This window comes from Anas platyrhynchos, chromosome 2 (genome assembly GCF_047663525.1).
Source record: "Anas platyrhynchos isolate ZD024472 breed Pekin duck chromosome 2, IASCAAS_PekinDuck_T2T, whole genome shotgun sequence".
Classification (NCBI taxonomy): Eukaryota; Metazoa; Chordata; class Aves; order Anseriformes; family Anatidae; genus Anas; species Anas platyrhynchos.
Genome location: NC_092588.1, coordinates 157114791 through 157131416, shown reverse-complemented (window position 1 = coordinate 157131416; position 16626 = coordinate 157114791). Strand labels below are relative to the sequence as shown.

Below are 16626 nucleotides of genomic sequence, written 5' to 3'. Positions count from 1 at the left end.
AGCCAGCACAGATCTTCATCTCCAACTTGCTGCACGGAAGGACAGCAGTGCCTCAGGGGATCCGGCCCCTTGTCTAATGCGATATCATTTCTCCCAGCACCTGCAACCCTATTTATTGCCTTCTGCTGAAAAGCCTACTTCTTAAAAGCATGGCTTCATCAGAGAGGCCTTCAAAGAGCTACCTCAAAGATCCCCCCAGACTGCCCCAGCATCCCTAGGAGATGAGGAGGAGGTTTTGCAGATGACACAGCATTGCAGGATGTTTGATATGCCTCTTCATGGATCATAAGTCTGGAAGGCTGCATCATCCCCAAGTAAAGAAAATAGCATCCCCATTCAAGCAAGGCCTTGGCATTTTCTCAGGAGTGAGGTTAACAAGTTTGCTGCTCACATGAAATGTGATGGCTACCCGGTCGTCATTTTCTTCAGTACTACCCAGAGGAATAGCCTCCTAAGTGAGGTAAATGGCTTTGTATCTTAAACAAAAACAAAAAAAAAATCAATGCTTTGTGCTGCTGACTGCATCAGAGCTTGCCACCAAAATCTAGCAAGACAGAGGACCAGATTTACAATTCTGCTACAGGAAATTAACCAGAGAAATCGAGTTTAACACCTGATTATATTAGTAAATATACACATCATCGTTTGTGCTTATCTTGTGACCATGCCTGCAGGAGGCAGAGGACTGAGGAGCCCACAGCAATGGTGTTCAGCAATGCACACACTGCTACAAGGGTAGGAAGGAGGAGTTCCTCAACAGTATGAAAATAATCAGCTTATGGTTCAGCCAGAGAAACTGCCATCACCAATTAGAGGAAAGCCTTAATTGCTGGGAGGTGAAGCACCAATGAAAGTGGCTGGTTTCACTGTGGAACACCTTTCACTGAATATTTGAAAGGTTAACATGGAAAAGTGTCTGCCAGGGACCATTCAGATGTTTCCACACAGGGACTTTCCCGACCCATTTTACAATCAAGCCATGGTGGCCTGCTGCATCCTTCCACCTCTGCTCTCCCAAATAAAATTCAGCAGGCCCAGAACACCTCCAGCTGCCTGGTTAGAAGGGAAGCTGGGAGCTTCGTGCATGCCTCTCCAAGGCTGTAAGTGAGACATAGGCCTTGCAGGGCTGCATAGCAGGTCCTTTGAGGGATTTTGGAACAGGTTCACTGCCGCTGCCTCACAGCACAGAGCAGGCTCACAGCAGGGCAGCAGCATCCATGCCCCACTTGTATATACTCATCGCCTGTGCAGCACAGGGACTCTTCAGAAGAGCAGAAACAAAAAAAAAAAAAAAAAAAAAAACCACAAGCTAAAGTAACACAGGTTTGTTACCCCCCCCCCCCCCCAAAAAAAAAAAAAAGCCCACATAGCTGCCCAGATGCTCCTGTGACCACCCAAACTGCTCACCTATTTCTTAAACGATGCTGAACTAAGTAGAGGAGCTGAAATATCACAAACAGGGGAGAGAAATTACACAGGGTGATTAGCAAAAGAAACTTTCACCCTGGCAGGCTGAAGCAGCAGGGCCAGGAACAGTGTTGATGCTAAGCACAGTTATGGGGTTTAACCCTTCCTTCTCCCTTCCCTGTGAAAGATGGCAAATCTGTACTACATAACTATTCCACCCCAGCCTGCTTGGACTCACTCAACAGGTGATAAATTAGGGCGCAGAGCAGCAAAACCATGGTCCCAAGTGAAGCCTGAGGGGGCCAGAATGGTATTAAATGGGTTAATGGACTAGAAAGATGGAAAGCTTCAACTGCAAGGGGGGCTGCAGCATCCCTCTCTCTTAGGAAAGCAAAGACAATACATTTAGGGTCAGAATAAAGGAAAAAATTTGTGACAACATTTTTCCCCCCTGTTCAGGAATCTTCTCCCCACTTGGTACTGGTAGGATTCCCCTCTTCTCCCAGGCACATGTCACCTGATGTGTAAAACCCCTGAGAAACCCCCTGTCCTGCCCAGCTGTCTCCAAAGCAAGAATTATCTTGCTTCGCACATCACAGGCGTAAAGACAATTTTTCAGTCAAGCTTCAGGGAAACAGAGGCCAAGCTCTTTTACAACCACAGCTCCTCTTCAGCTGGAAACGTGCTATTAGTGAAGTACTGTCATTTTATCCAGGGGGTTAAGGACAGCAGAGAAAAACTAGCGTGTGACTCACTGTCCTGACTTTAAGTGAAAAAGCAAAGAGCTCAGTTAAAAAAAAAATAAAAAAAAAGCAAAATCTGGAAAAGAAAATGCAGAGTAAGAAATACAGAGGAAAAGGACAGCAAACACCTCTAAAACACTCAGGCCAGGCACTTCTGAACACTGAATCATCAGATGTCAGATGCAGCTCTGCACAGGAGCTGGTTCACACATTAGCCTGGTAACGTGTTTGCAGCTTTATATCTGAGAGGCTGCTTATATTAGCCATCTGTAAGAAGACACTCCAGCAATGCTAACAGGAATGAATTGAGCACAGGAATGCAAAGTGGGTTGGTTAAACCACATCAGTTTGAAGGGCTGCCTTCACACAGGGCTCTAAAGTGTTCTTAATTCAGTTTAGCCTGATTTGCACTGAAATCAAGTATGTTAAAGTGAATTAAGGCTCTTTAATCCCCAGGGAGAGCGTTTCCACCAGGGCTAGTTAAGAGTAATTGAACTAATCCACTTTAAAAGTCAGCTCAGATTAGTTGTGCTAAGTGGCTGTGCAGATGAGGCCCGGGAGCACAGGGACTGTCTCTAGCATGCAAGGATCACATCAATCTGCCTCCGGGGCTGCTTTGGGAGGACAGCTAGAGCAGGGCTATTTTGCTTTGCAAAGCTGGGAGTGGTCCAAGACACTCAAATAAGACTACTGTAATAGAAATGTCTACTTGTGCTTGACAGGTGCCATCTGGTTGCAAGCAAAGGCATTTTCCACATGTATTTTCTCTACGTGCCACATACACTGGCTATGGCCAAGGGGATGCTGTTTTTATGGGCAGCTAAGGGACCGGGGTCACTGCTCCAAAAAGTATTGGCACCATCTCTCCTTCAGGCCATACTTAAATGCCACCAAGAAGTTCACTGGTCTGCCCTCTCCCTGCCACAGAGATGCTTTAGGGGAGGACTGAAGGGCCCATCTCCACCTGGCATTAATTTATTCATTTATTATTCAGCGCTATAATATCCACCCCACTCCTCTGTGCTCCCAAACACTTCCCACCCATTCCCACCCCAGATTTTCAACTGGTTGGAGCAAAACAGTCCAGCCCCAGCCAGTTCCCACAGAACTAGGAAAGGGGAAGCAAAGAATGGGCAACAAATCAAGGGGAGGACAAGCATCCCCAGCTCACCCCAGCTCCTACAGCAGGTCCCCCCCAGACCAAGCTGGCAGCAGCACAGAGCAGGCTCTGCACAGGTTTTGCCTTTCTAGGAAAGCACCGAGCCCCTGTTTGATCCCAGGCTGTTCTTCCCCAGCTAAGAATAATCCCCCCAGCTGCTGTTTGATTTCCACATTACCATGGACGCAGAGTGTTTTTATCTGGTACATATACAGGGGGAGAGGGAGCAAGCCTGCGTGTGTTCGTTCTAGTTAATGTTTCCTGTGTGGTTCAGGCTGTTATGCCTCCAGGTATGTTTATTTCACTACTTTAGCAAACCAGCAGACTTTTTAATGGAACTGTTGATATTTTTCCTGGCTGCTCCTCCTGGAGAGGCGAGGCAGTGTACAAATGGAGTTCATTCCTAGCCCCAGCCTGAAGCTACTCGTCTCCTCCTGGGACTGCAGGGAATTGAAGGTTTCCATTGCACTGGTCAGATTTCTTCCTTCTCCAGCCTTCAAGCTTTAGATACATAAACAGAGGCGCTCAGGCAGCTGACAGTAGCAAGAGCAATGCATGGCCAGTGCTCTATGCAAGAGCAGCAGCTGCACTGAAAATCCAGCCGTACTTTCCCAGCAGGGCTCTGGAGGAAGATAGTGGTGCAACACTGCACCCCTAAAGTAAAAGCTCCCACTACATGGCTAGCTTCACCAGCAGACTTTACAGGGATTCCTCCTTACTGGGAATTTCAGAGTTAAAGCAATCAGTGCATAAATTTGTCCTGACACCCCCTTTATTGATGCAAGAGGAGCAGTAACTCCTGTCTCATCAGAAGGCTTCTGAGAAAATCCCAGCCACCTAAAAGACGTGAACTGAGTCCCCCACTCTGCTCACAGCCTGCTCCCCCAGTAACAGACTGGTTTTACAAGCTGAGGCACCCTGAGGCTTATGCCCAAGCTCAAACCCATGCAGATAGCTGTGGCAGTCCCTCTGCTCCCCACCTCTGTCCCCGTGTTGCTGAGCTGTCCAACAGCAGGTGAAATACAGCATCACGGAGAGCAGCTCACCAGCCTCATATGGCACCCACCACAGGAGCCATCAGCCCCTGCAAGCAGACAGGGTCAGCACCCAGCTCCCCACCACAAGGTGCTCCCCCCACCTACAGCTTGGTCTGCAAGGGAGGAGGCTCAGCCACTGCCAGCTGCTTAGGGACATGGTAAAACAGTGACAGTGTCACTGCATGAGGCCATCAAGGCTATACATGGTCCCACTCCCCTCCTGATGCCAGCTCTTTAGAGCAATGTCCTTCATACATCTAGCATAGACACATCTGTATATAAACACATTGCATCAGCTACAGAAGCCAGCATGGAGGTTTTGGCTTCGAATATGCAAAGCAGGAGGAAAAGGCATGTAACACTGACAGCAGGGACTGCTCAAAGCCTCATTTCGTCCAGTTTTCTCTCTCCCGAGAGCAGCTCTTTGGTCTTCTCTTCAAACTCATGCTAAGCCTCTGGATTTTCCAGAGTCAACATGGGACAAGCCAGAAGATAGAAATAGTCACCAGGGATGCAACACAGAGCACTAATGAGCCAAAGGAAGTGTTGGATCTTTGGTTAGACCCTGTAATTCAGCTCAAGTGGCTGTTTCACCTCTGGCCTGTCAGATCAGCTTGCTAACCACAGACTGGGAAATAACTCCCTGCTAGCTCCCAGCAGGAGATTTATCTTTGGCAGGGGCTGAAAACACCCCTGCCCCCCCCCTCCCACTTTTGATTACAGAGAGGCCCAGAGATGCAGAAAGAGCTGTGCTATTAGTTTGCCAGGTATTTCAGGATCTCACCTTACACTGGAAGAGGATTAGGGCTAGGAAAGAATTTTGTCAAGATTAAGCAAAACAAGCCAGTTCTGTTAAATAAAGTATCAGTTGTGGTGAACTGTCCCCAGAGGGGTTTGGGCTCCAGGGTAGGGTTTCTGGTCAGAGGAGATGGGCAGCCCCCAGGAGCTGTGGCACTGCAGGGCTCACAGCAGCCTGCAAGTTGAGCTGGACAAGCCCAGCTGAAACCAGCTTCTCTGAGAGAGGTCCCCAAAACCAACACCAATGGAGCCAGTGCAAAAGGTTGGGTCCTCATCCTAAATGGCATAACATGACAAGCTCCCCAGCACTGAAAGGCACTACCCTGGAATAGGCTGAGGTCCATAAGAGGCAGGACTGGTGCTTCCCACCATCCTTCAATTTGTGTCTCATGATTCCATTGAAAGCAGGTTTTGATGGGAAAGCAATGAGGGAAAGGATGTGGCAGACCTCCTGCAGGTATTGTGGAGCTTCAGTGGTAGGGTTGGGCAGAGAACTGATCCCCAAAAACACATCCTGCCAGGGGTTGCTGACAGAAGTCTTAGCACAGATCCAAAAATGAAGCACTCCTGTTGCTTACCAGGCTAAAATGCAGACCCTCTAAGCTCAGCTAAAGCACAGCCCAGGAGCACTATTTGAGCATCCAGAAGATGCTCAAATATGAGCATCCAGAAGATGCTCAAAGCACTTGGCAGCTTCAGAGTTCAGACCAAGGTGTTTGCCAGCAGTAATCCTTGAAGACAGAGCTGGAAAGCTCCAAAAGAAATCCTCTGCAACAGGTCCACCTGCACAACAGAACCAGCTCCACCCACAGCCTTCACCTGCAACCTCTAGCAAAAGCATTGTAGGCAGCCCAGGGTGCACAAGTTCTATTTTACTGCAACACCGAGCACAAGACCAAGTCAAAAATAAATCAACCTGCAGAGATAAAACATTACAATGATGATATCCAAAAGGTCTGACCTCACCATAGCATTAACAGCCTGTCAATGCATTCAGCTCAGGAGGAGTTCACAGAGCAAGGTCTACACTGGGAATTAGCTGCAGGCAGGTCTTCTGCACCATCCCTGTCCAGTAACAAGGTGAGGAGGCTACAAAGATTACAGCAAACAAGTCATGAGAGCAACCTGCCAGGTCACACATGTTAGAGCCTGGAAGTGGGCACTTGTCTAACACAAGCCCTTGGTGATCCCACAGCTGAGCCCATAGGGGGTCAGCATCACCAGCTCATGCCCACATGCAGGGCTGGGGGAGCTGGCACCTACAGCTGAGTGGTGGCAGCAGGGAACAGAAATAGAGCATTCGGAGGTGGAATATAAAGGGTAATAACTTGCTCTAACTGGAGTTTAGAAGAGGCTTTATTGAAGGTGTGGGAGAACAAAGATGTTCTCCCTAACAGTGCTCACCTGGCAACGCTGATCCTTTTGGAGCAAAGCTGTGACCAGCTTCTGTTGACATATTGAAGGGTACAAAAGATACAAAAGCAGGAAATTCAGTGTCAAACCACAGGCTCTGTGCACCAAAATAATTCATCTTGGCAACCTGTCCCACCTAATTACCTGTTAGGTATGAATGCACCACCCAGAGGTCACTCCGGACACATCCTCATATCTCAAATTGAATTTCATTGTACTGTGAGTATGAAAGAAGATTGAAAATAGACCAAGAGGATATGGAAGCTTGTTCTTTTACTCCTGGGCTTCTTCCAGAAGGACTTTGTCTAGAATCCAGAGTTTGCCAGATCCTAGCTTACTTTGGGAAGCTGCTCTACAGTTTGGTCCCACACAGGTTTCCCAACAGCAGACCAAGGCCTTGGCTAAACTTCTGCCCATTCCTCCCAGTGCCTCCATAGCCAGAAGACAGCCAGTTGACATGTTTTTAAGCTCAGATATTCCTATGTGCATCTCAGTACTTCATTATTCACCTCCAGACAAAGCCACTTGTTGCTCCAGAGCTCAAGCAGCTACCTCCTACCACGCACATTAAAGGACCAGTTGTGCTCCTTCAGTCTCTGGAGCACTCTGAACAGTTTTTCCAAGAAAGGAAACTCTTGCTGCTGTTGTGAAACATGTCCACCTAGTGTAAGAAAAATGCAGAAGTTAGAGCAAGCTAGTTTTTTCCTCCCAAGCTCCACAAGCGTCTGGCTATCCAATTAATGCTATTTTAATGAGCTAGGCCAAATGAATATGCTCATAAAACGCCTGCCAACTCCCATACTTCATGGCATCCCATCAACATGAACTGCACGCTCCATGCTACCTTCCAAGCCAGCACAGACTCAGCATTAATGTCAGATACTGTTGAGTTTGCATGTTCTGCAGCGGGTGTATAGGAGCGCTGTTCTGCTCCATGTTCTTTCCAAAGGAAGAGTTCAAGTTTTTTTAACCTGTCGTTTCCCCTTCCCCCAAAAGAAGCCCTTCAGCAACTGAACCAGCAAAATATTCCCCCCCACCTTGCAGAAGGAGGATTTCAGGTCACAGGCAGACTGGAAGACCACGCGGCACATACAGGAGCTGTTTGATCCATTGGAAATAGAAAAATCTATTCTGATGTTTTTCTCCCCGTAGCTGCTGCAAAGAACTCTATCAGCTAAAGCAAATCCCATACCTGCTGTGTTTATCCGTGTAGTCACAAAATACTCCCTGTTCCACTTAGCGCACTGCAAACACACATTACAATAAAATGTAAAGCTTACCGAGCTGATAAACTTCATAAGTGTATTTTATGACCGTATCTCGAGAGATAAGGCTCATTAGCACTTACAGCCATGATCGAGGGAACCTTAAAAAGCACAGTTAAACAGTGGGGGGGGAAAGAAAAAAAAAACTAGGGTTTTTGACATCTAGTTCCAAAAGGGTTAACCCTTCCCATCCAGCATCATAACTTCTAGCTCCTATTCCCAGCTCTGGGTCCAGTCTTTCAGGAACATGTGCCCTGCCTGGCGTGCTGCTCCAGGACCTGCAGCAGCCTCACACAACCACATCCTGCAGGAGGGACAGCGTTCCCCCCGGTCCCAGTGGCTGAGGGCTGCTCAGACTGAGGAACCAGCTGCATTAACACGCCACAAGCCACTAGAGAGCTTTTCTGTCTGCACGGAGCAAGGCTGCTTCCTTATGGAGAGAAGCCAGGGGCTCCGTGTGGTTGCAGTCCAGAGAGCCAGGTATGCAAAACTTTTGGGATTGCTTCAACACCACACCCCCTCAGGAAAACACTGGGAACCTGGCAGGTTCCTACCTGGAGGGTCAGGGAGCTTGGGATGAATTTTAACATATGCTTTAGTATAGAAAGTGCCATCCCACTCAGGAGTACTGTCCACAGGACTCAGCTGTAGCTACATAGACAAAAATCAGAGCTTTAACATACAGCAGAGCAAAACAGTTTTAATGCTTTGAGCCCTTTCTGCTTAAATACCTCTGTCGAAATCTAGGATGGACTTGTCCATCAGTACCACAGACCAAGTGACCAGAGATTCAGCCACATGCTGAAGATGTCACTGCTCCATGTAACTGGAGCTGAGGATCTACGTGGAGCTTCTGGCAGTAGAAGTCTTTACACCTCTGGTAACCTGACCTAAGGGTCGGTGTTCAAGATGCTTCCCTCACATTCCAACAGGAAAGCTCAACAGCCTCCAAAAAAAAAAAAAGAAAAGCTGTAAAGCTTCCATCCAACCCAAATCCCTCTCTTGAATTAAGAGGGATGAACAGGGACATGAGCAGAAGACAGCACAGGCAGATGTCTTCACCTCTTCTGAGCTTTCTAGGCCCCATGCAGCTCTGCAGCAGAAACCACCTCATGCACTGGAAAGAAAGGGGATGCCCACCAGTTCTGTACCACCTCTGGCTCTCGGACTGCTCCATGAATACAGATGGCTTAGTTGAGTGTCTTCTGGCTTGGCTCTCCCACCAAAAGATCTCAAGGAATAAATAAATATCAACACTTCAAAGGAAGACACCAGGAATGAGAATTGTCAGTATCCACCTAAACGAGATGAGGGGAGCATCCCTGGGGCAGGAACATCTCCAAGAAGCAATTACATCACCAGCAGAGAGCATTAAGCAAACAAAAAAAGAAAAAGACTGACAAAACCCAGTCCAGTTGGGATGATTCAGACCAAGGAGCATCACATTGGATTCTCCATGCAGCCTCCCAGACCTTCCCCCCTTAAAATCCCACAGCCTAATTCAATTACCCACCACTGAATAAGCCTTAAGGCAATTCTCATTACCCTTCGATAAAGCACAAGGCCTTTAATAATTAAACACTCATGGGCTTTTTGTGTTGGGGTTGTGGGGCTGGACTCCCTTTTATTGTTGTTAGCAGCTTCCAGAAAGCAAGTTAATCATTGACCAAGCCTTTCACCAGGAGACCAGAGTCCTATAGATCCCCGGCCTCCAGTTCTGCATCACCAGTCACATTAAAGGAAGTCACTGGCTGCCTCCTGCTTTGCCAAGTATTCACTTAATGGTCTCATAACGAGCCACCCTCTCCCCCAGGAGTCATCTGTAGCATTGGTGTCCATCCCCAAAAAAAGGGGACGGTATTTGGACATGGGGTATGCACAGCACTCCCCATTAACAAGCTCGGTTTAGCTGCTGAGCTGGCAGCTAAGGGAAACTGAGGCACGAGGCAACTGTCCTCAGGTCTCAAGCAATGTGGTCAATCCAGGGCATGAGGCCAAGACACAAACCTGTATGAATGAAGCTCTGCTCCAGCACCACACCACAGGTGGAGGGAGCTGCCAGGCACCCCTCAGACTGGCAATGCAGGTCTGGGGGGTCTCATATGCACACCCAGAGCTACTTCTCCAATGCTCCCAGGTTTGCAATCATCCTTAGGGCACTTCATCAGTTCCAGTACCACCTTCAAACAACTACAAAGCAAGTGCATTATCTGGACATGGGGGTCCCCTTTGCAAAAGAACAGGGGTTAAATGCTGCTTTCAGCTGGCCTGGAGAGGCTAAAGGAGTGAGAGCAGCCCATCAAAGCAGGCAGAGCCTCTACGTGACAACTCACCCAGCTGAAAAGGAGCAGGGAAAGCAGCCAGGCCCACCCTTTCTATTCCAAGCAAACCCAGAAATCCAGCACCTTAAACTCCAGCCTCACCATCTGGGGGAAAGGCAGAGAAGCTCCCGGCGGCGGGGCAGGATGGCAGAGCCACCTCCCGGCACTCCAGCTGCGCTCAACTGTGCACTGCATTCCTCCCTCACCACCCAAGCCCAGGTTTTGTTTTCGGGTTGTGCCGAGAACCAGCTGCTCCATCTCACACACACGCCGGGGACGGCCAGCGTGTCTGGAAAGCAAACCCAGGGCAGCCTGGCTGCGGGGAGTTCACAGGCGGCGGGTGGGAGCCGCCAGGCGGGTGCGTGGCCCCACACCACCATCAAGTGACAGGTACAGAGAGCCTGGACGTGCAGCAGCTGGGTGAGCACCTAACACGTCCACAGGCTGCAAGAGGTGCTCAGCAGAGGGCCAGCACCCATGGGGTTTGCTTTTATTGGGAGGGATGTTCAAGCTGGTACTGCGCTTGTAGCAACTCCATCCAGAAGGTCATGCTAGCTCAGACTCCCCCCACAAACCTGCCCCATCTGGGTGGTCACCAGCACCTGGACATCCATGCCAGTCCAGCAATTTTCTGCTTTGTTTTGCCAAAAATGCCCCAGAACGCAAGGCACATTGCACTTCCATCCCAGCAGCACCCAAAGCATAGCTCAGGCACCTATCCTGCACCTGCCATGGGCAGCAAAGCCATTCTGCACTTCCTGCACCAAAAACCCCGCCGTGCAATCCAGCACCTGCTCCCAGTAGCAGCATGTTGGTAAATTAGGGTAAGCTATGCTCCCCTCCCTCCCTCTCCCCCACGCAAGCATTTCAGGGTTCCTGTTGCCTGCGTGCAGGGTACGGATCGGTTACATTTACGAAGAACATTGCAATCTGTCAATATAAACACTATGTGAGCATGAGCCACTTGTAACATTACTACTGTCTTGACAAGTGTTTGCAGAGGGGGCAGAGCTGCTCGGCTCCTCAGCTCCTTCTGCAGAGGGAGGAGAGAAGAGCAAACACTGAGCCACAGAGAGGAACACTTCCCTCGGCAAAAAAATCGGGGTGTATCAAAACAGAGTCAAGCCATAAATCAGAACACCCAGAAAGAAACAGAGGGGTTTTGATTTATGGCCCTGACACCATGCAAGCTCAGAGCCGCAGAGCAGGCAGCTCAGGAAAGGAGCAAGCTCCTGCGGGCCACCTCCCCATCCTAGGGCACTGCAGGGCTGGAGTTAATCAGCCTGCCTGTCACCCCAGCACAGCTGATCTTGTCATCTGCCACCTCCAAAGCCCAGCAGTGCAGGGCCCAACACAGCTCCCAGATGCTGCTGCGGCATTTCCACCACCCCCAATTTTGTGGGAGGAAAGGGAGGGAGGGGAGGTGCCCACACCCAAGGCTGCAAAGCACAAGAGAAGCAGGAAGGGGAGGCAAGTGAAACGCAATGCCTTCTCAGGGATCCCAGCAGCCTGGGGCTGCTCCAAGCAATCCCCCATCAGCCAGCTCTAATACAGTGAAAATTAGTTTTAAGACAGCCCAGTTACAAAGGAGAGGGCTGAACTTAAAAGCAGGCTGGCTTGGGGCACAGCCCGTGCATCTCACCAGGCTTTTCGCAGGGCAATGCGTCCCCTTCTGGGGTCACATCTCCCAAACATACCCCTATCCTAACACCAGCAGGCATCCCAACGGGTGACTTTGAACCTGCCACAAGCCACCAGCTCCTGGGCAGTGTCACAAACATGCTGTCTCCTCCATAACACTCGGAAATCCCATCAGACAGGGCTGGGGGATGCAATGATGGAGCATCTCCCAAGGCCAGCCTCCACCAGCTGCTATCTGTGACTAGGACCAACAAGCCCCTTCTGACCCTATAGGTCTACAGGGACACAGCCCTGCTCACTAGGGAAAGCACAAGCACCCCTTCAGCCCCTGCCTTTGCTGGGCCAGGTCAAACTGGCAGCTTCTCCCCTCCTGCACCAGGGAGGAGGTCAGCAACACCCAGCGAGCAGCACTGAGGCTGCCAGCGTAACCCCAAGCAAAGGACAAACCCCTCCCTGTCACTTTCAGCCCATATCCTAACCAGGCAGCCCGGGGATGGAGAAGGCAGCAGCCTCCAGCTGTGGCCTCTTTAGCCCAGCATCACCCCCGCCCCATGGGGCAGGCACAGACATAACTACATGCTGACACAATCTCGTTATCGTGTAACCGTGCCCCGTTTCTGTACCCCCCCGCACTAATTCCCTGGCAGGCCACACATTTGGAGACACCAAATTCTTTCCTTGAAATAAGACATTGGGGATGGGGGGGGAGGGAGGGAAGGGATCACCCCCAGCTGTCCCTATCCCCCAGCAGCCTGCAGAAGGGAGCAGCAGAGCTGCAGCACAACATCTGCTTCGTGCACCCACTCCAGCAGGGATGTCAACACCTGGAGCAGAGGCACTAGCAGGCCACCAAAGGCGTCACGGTGGCTCTGGTGGCACCTTGGAGCAGGAAGGAGCATCCCTTCCCCTGCCTAGACAAGGTGTCACATTAGCTGGGCCCACTTTGGCATTTCAGCTCTGTCCCAAATCAGGGGGGTAAAGAATCACATTTTTTTGGGGATGGATTCACATTCAAATAACACTTGGGGCAGATCCCCCAGGCACACAGCTACCAGCAAGAAGGATCAACACGAGCCATCACAGGGTACCTGGAGCATCAAGAGCCCTGCAGGAACACAGGTTTTTCCAGGTGAGACCTCCAGGAAGAGCAAGCTCCTTTATCTGGGGTAAGGAAGCCAGCAGAGAGCAGGGCTCACCTCTCCCACACCCTCGTGGGATCACACATCAGTGGGATCAGTGGGGACCAAGGACCTCCACACAGACTATTCCCCCAGTCCCCAGCAGCCCAGCAAGTGCAGGCTCCGCTGCAGGCCCCTGGGAAGAACAAAGAGGAGATTAGCAGCAGATGCTGCTAAGGGGCGAGCAGGATGCTTTGCATAAGCAAACTTCCCTGCGTACCGCAGCAGCCTCAGAGCGCTGGAGAGCACATCGGAGCGGGCACACATCTGGCAGCATCTCCTCTCCCCTCTCCTTGCCAGGGAGGGAGCCTCAAATCAGAAGCAGCAGCTGTCCCGAGGCACCCAGGGCGGTCAGGACATCAGATCATCAGCACACTGCCCTCAGCTCAACACCTTCACCCTGAATTTAAGCCTACACCAGCCCCATGAGGCCAGAAGCAAAATCCCAGAAGCCAGAGAGGAGAAGGAGTTACCTGCTGCTCTGCATGGATTAACAGCAAGGTTACAGCCAAGCTCCTTACAAGCCCCACCAGTCCCCCAGGCACACTACAACTGCTCAGTGCCGGTGGTCTTCAGCGGATACACGAGCTCCTGGGCTCAGTGCAGCTGCGGCAGGAGAAAAGGGATTTTTTTTTCCCCCAAAACCTGCACGCACAGGACAGGCGGTTTCCTCGCTAAAGCAGCCCCAGCAGCAGGAAGTTAAACAGCTCTCGAGTTGGAAAGAGAAGATGTAAGTAGCGCTGCTCGGAGAACTTTGCCAGACCACAGGCAATGGACAAGCCTCGACACCGGGATTTGTTTTACTGGAAAGAGGGGGGGGGGGAAAACCTCAACTCCGCTCCGGCTTCCTCGGGGCCGGTCCAGTGGCTCCTACCAGCGGCCAGAGCACACCAGCCCAAAGCTAAGCGAGAACTACCGCTCCTTCAGCTGAGCCAGGTGCTCACACCCCACTCCCGACCCTATTATTTGGGTAGGGTCTTCCCGACAACAAAACGCGAGCCCCCAAAAAATCAAAGCAGGGACAGCAAGCGAAGAAAAAGCAGCGGACTCTCCGTGCGGGAAAGGGTTTTGCAAAGGGGCTGCGGTTATGGGGTGGGTTTAAGGGGGTCGGGAGGGTTCGTGGGGCTCTGCTCTCGGCCGGGACAGGGGCAGGGGGCTCGGATCCACCTGCGGGGTGCGGAGCGGGCGCGGGCCGGTGCCGCCCCCTGCCGGCCGCTGCGCAGCGCTCAGGTGAGCACCGGGGGCACCGGGATGCGGGGCAGCCCCGGGAAGGGACGGGGAGATCCTCAGCTTTTTTGGGGTGCAAGCCCTGCTCAGGCTGGGGACAGCGGGATGCACTCCCTGCTATGGGAAATAATCCCGCTGTGGGGATGCTGACAGCACCTGTGCGTAAAGTTGAGGGAAGGAGAGGGTTTGGGGTGCCCCGTGCTGGCAGCACCCCTAAAAAATATCCCGGTTCCTTCTGTGCAAGGGAGAGCCACCCGTTCTGTCGGGGCAGGGCGTACCCAAACCCTTCCCTGCAAGCCGGGGATAGTATAGGGGGATCCGGCTCCGGGACAGCACGGAGAGGGTGCCGGCTGTCAGCAGGGGATGCCCAGCACCTTCCAGCGAGAGGAGACAGCAGACATGCACAGCATCCCTTCCTCGGGGCGAGCGAGGCGCAAAACCTCATTTTTCCCCCAAAAATAAAAAAAAATAAAAAAAAGAAAAAAAAAAGGGAAAAAAGCGGAGGAGCCGGCACCTACCCAAAGTAGGCGGCGGAGGGCCGCGGGGCGCAGGCGAGCAGCCCTAGGAGCGCGCAGGAGGAGAGCCATCCCAGCAGGACGTGTCCATCCAGCATCTTGCAGCGGCGCCGGCGCTGCTCATCTCGTTCCCCCGCCGCGCCCGCTGCGCCCCGGCCGCCCCGCGCCGCCTCTTATAGCGCCCGGCCGGCCCGGGGAGGGGCCACGGGGCCGAGGGGAGGGGTTACGAGGAGGGGAGGGGAGGGGTGAAGGGGAGGGGAGGGGAAAGGGAGGGGTGGGCACGCCCTGAGGTCCGTCCTCCCCCTCCTCCGGGAGGCGGGCGGAGAGGGGAAGGGCGGGGAGGGACGGGGACGGGATGGGATAGGGACAAGGATGGGAACAGGACAGGGACGGGGATGGAGATGGGGACGGGGACAGGGAAGGGGACAAGGTCGGGACGGGGACAAGGATGGGATGAGCACAGGGATGGGGACCGGACAGGGACAGGGATGGGATAGGGATGGGGACAGGGTTGGGGACAGGGACAGGACAGGGACAGGGGCACGGGAAGGGACAGGATGGGGACAGGACAGGACAGGAACATGACGGGGACAGGGACAGGGACAGGGACAGGACAGGGACAGGACAGGGACAGGGACAGGACAGGAACATGACAGGGACAGGACAGGGACAGGGACGGGACGGGGAAGGGGATAAGGACAGGACAGGGATGGGGACAGGGATGGGACAGGGACAGGGATGGAGTGGGGATGAGGACAGGGATGGGGGTGGGAACAGGGACCAGGACAGGACAGGGAAAGTGACAGGGATGGGATGGAGATAGGACGGGGACAGGGATGGGGACAGGGCAGGGATGTGACAGAGAGATGGACAAGGTCGGGTGTCCCAGAACTGGGACACAGGCAGGCAGGCCAGAGCTGGCTGTGCAAGAATTGGATGCACCAGGGCTGGACAGGTGTGCAAGGGCTGGGCATTTGTGCAAGGGTTAGGTGTGTGAAGGCTGGATGCGGCAGGGCAAGGTTTGGACATGCCACAGTCAGACAGTGGTGCAAGGAGTGCATTGGTGTGCAAGCACAGAATGTGTTGCGATCAGAGAGCATCACAAGGAGCAGCAGTGCCACAAAGGCTACACGTGCAAGGGCTGACCAGCTGTGCAAGGGCTAGGATGTCATGCAAAGGCCAAAAGGCTGTGCAAGGGGTAAGACCAGGTGTGCGGGTGCCCATGACTGCACACAAGCACTGGTGTGCAAAGGCTGGGCAAGGCACACAAGACAAGTGCTGATCCCTCGTACAAGAACTAAGTTATGCACAGCCTATTCGACCCTGTAAAGGCAAGAGGGATGGGGCCTGATCCAGTGTGCAAGGTGGCGTGCAACAGAGGGGAGCGCAGAGCCCCCGGTGCACGGGCAGGAGGACCAGGACATGGCTGGGAAGCAGTTAATGCCCTAAATGTCAGCCTTTGGATCCGCACTTGGTGGCAGCGTTGCTCTCCACGTCACTCTCGCCGTCACACTCAAAGCAACTTCTGCACCTGCCACGGGCCGAGAACAAAAAGGTTTTCCTCCCGGGCGTGTGTGTGTGTGTCACGCTGCGGCAACGGCCACATGTCCCACAGGGACAGGCACAGGAGGGAACATGGATACTTGGCACCGGCCCCTCACCTGTCAGCCAGCATCCCCAGAGGTTTAAAAATCTCATCTCTGTAGAGCTGCACCCAAGGGGTGCAGGATGAGGCAGCAGGACCCTCAGATAACCCTCAGAGCAGGCTCTGGAACAGCATCAAGAATTTATTCTCTCTGCTCACCATGCACTGTGCCATTTCCAGCCTTATTGACACTGCTCAAACCATTTGGGTTTTGTTTATTTTCAGAATAAAATTATGGGGAGGGGGAAAAGAGAGGGAGAGGGAAGGCTGCTTTAAT

General features: G+C 52.3%; 1 protein-coding gene across 1 annotated transcript in view; it reads right to left on the bottom strand.

Annotated features, from left to right (window-relative positions):
• WNT9A (Wnt family member 9A) overlaps window positions 1-14866 on the bottom strand; it is a 55596-nt gene extending 40730 nt beyond the window's left edge. The window contains exon 1 of the mRNA XM_027450305.3: window positions 14708-14866. Within this exon, the coding sequence (XP_027306106.1) occupies window positions 14708-14802 (95 nt within the window). The 5' untranslated portion in view covers window positions 14803-14866. The remainder of the gene's footprint in view (window positions 1-14707) is intronic.
• Window positions 14867-16626: the final 1760 nt, after the last annotated feature.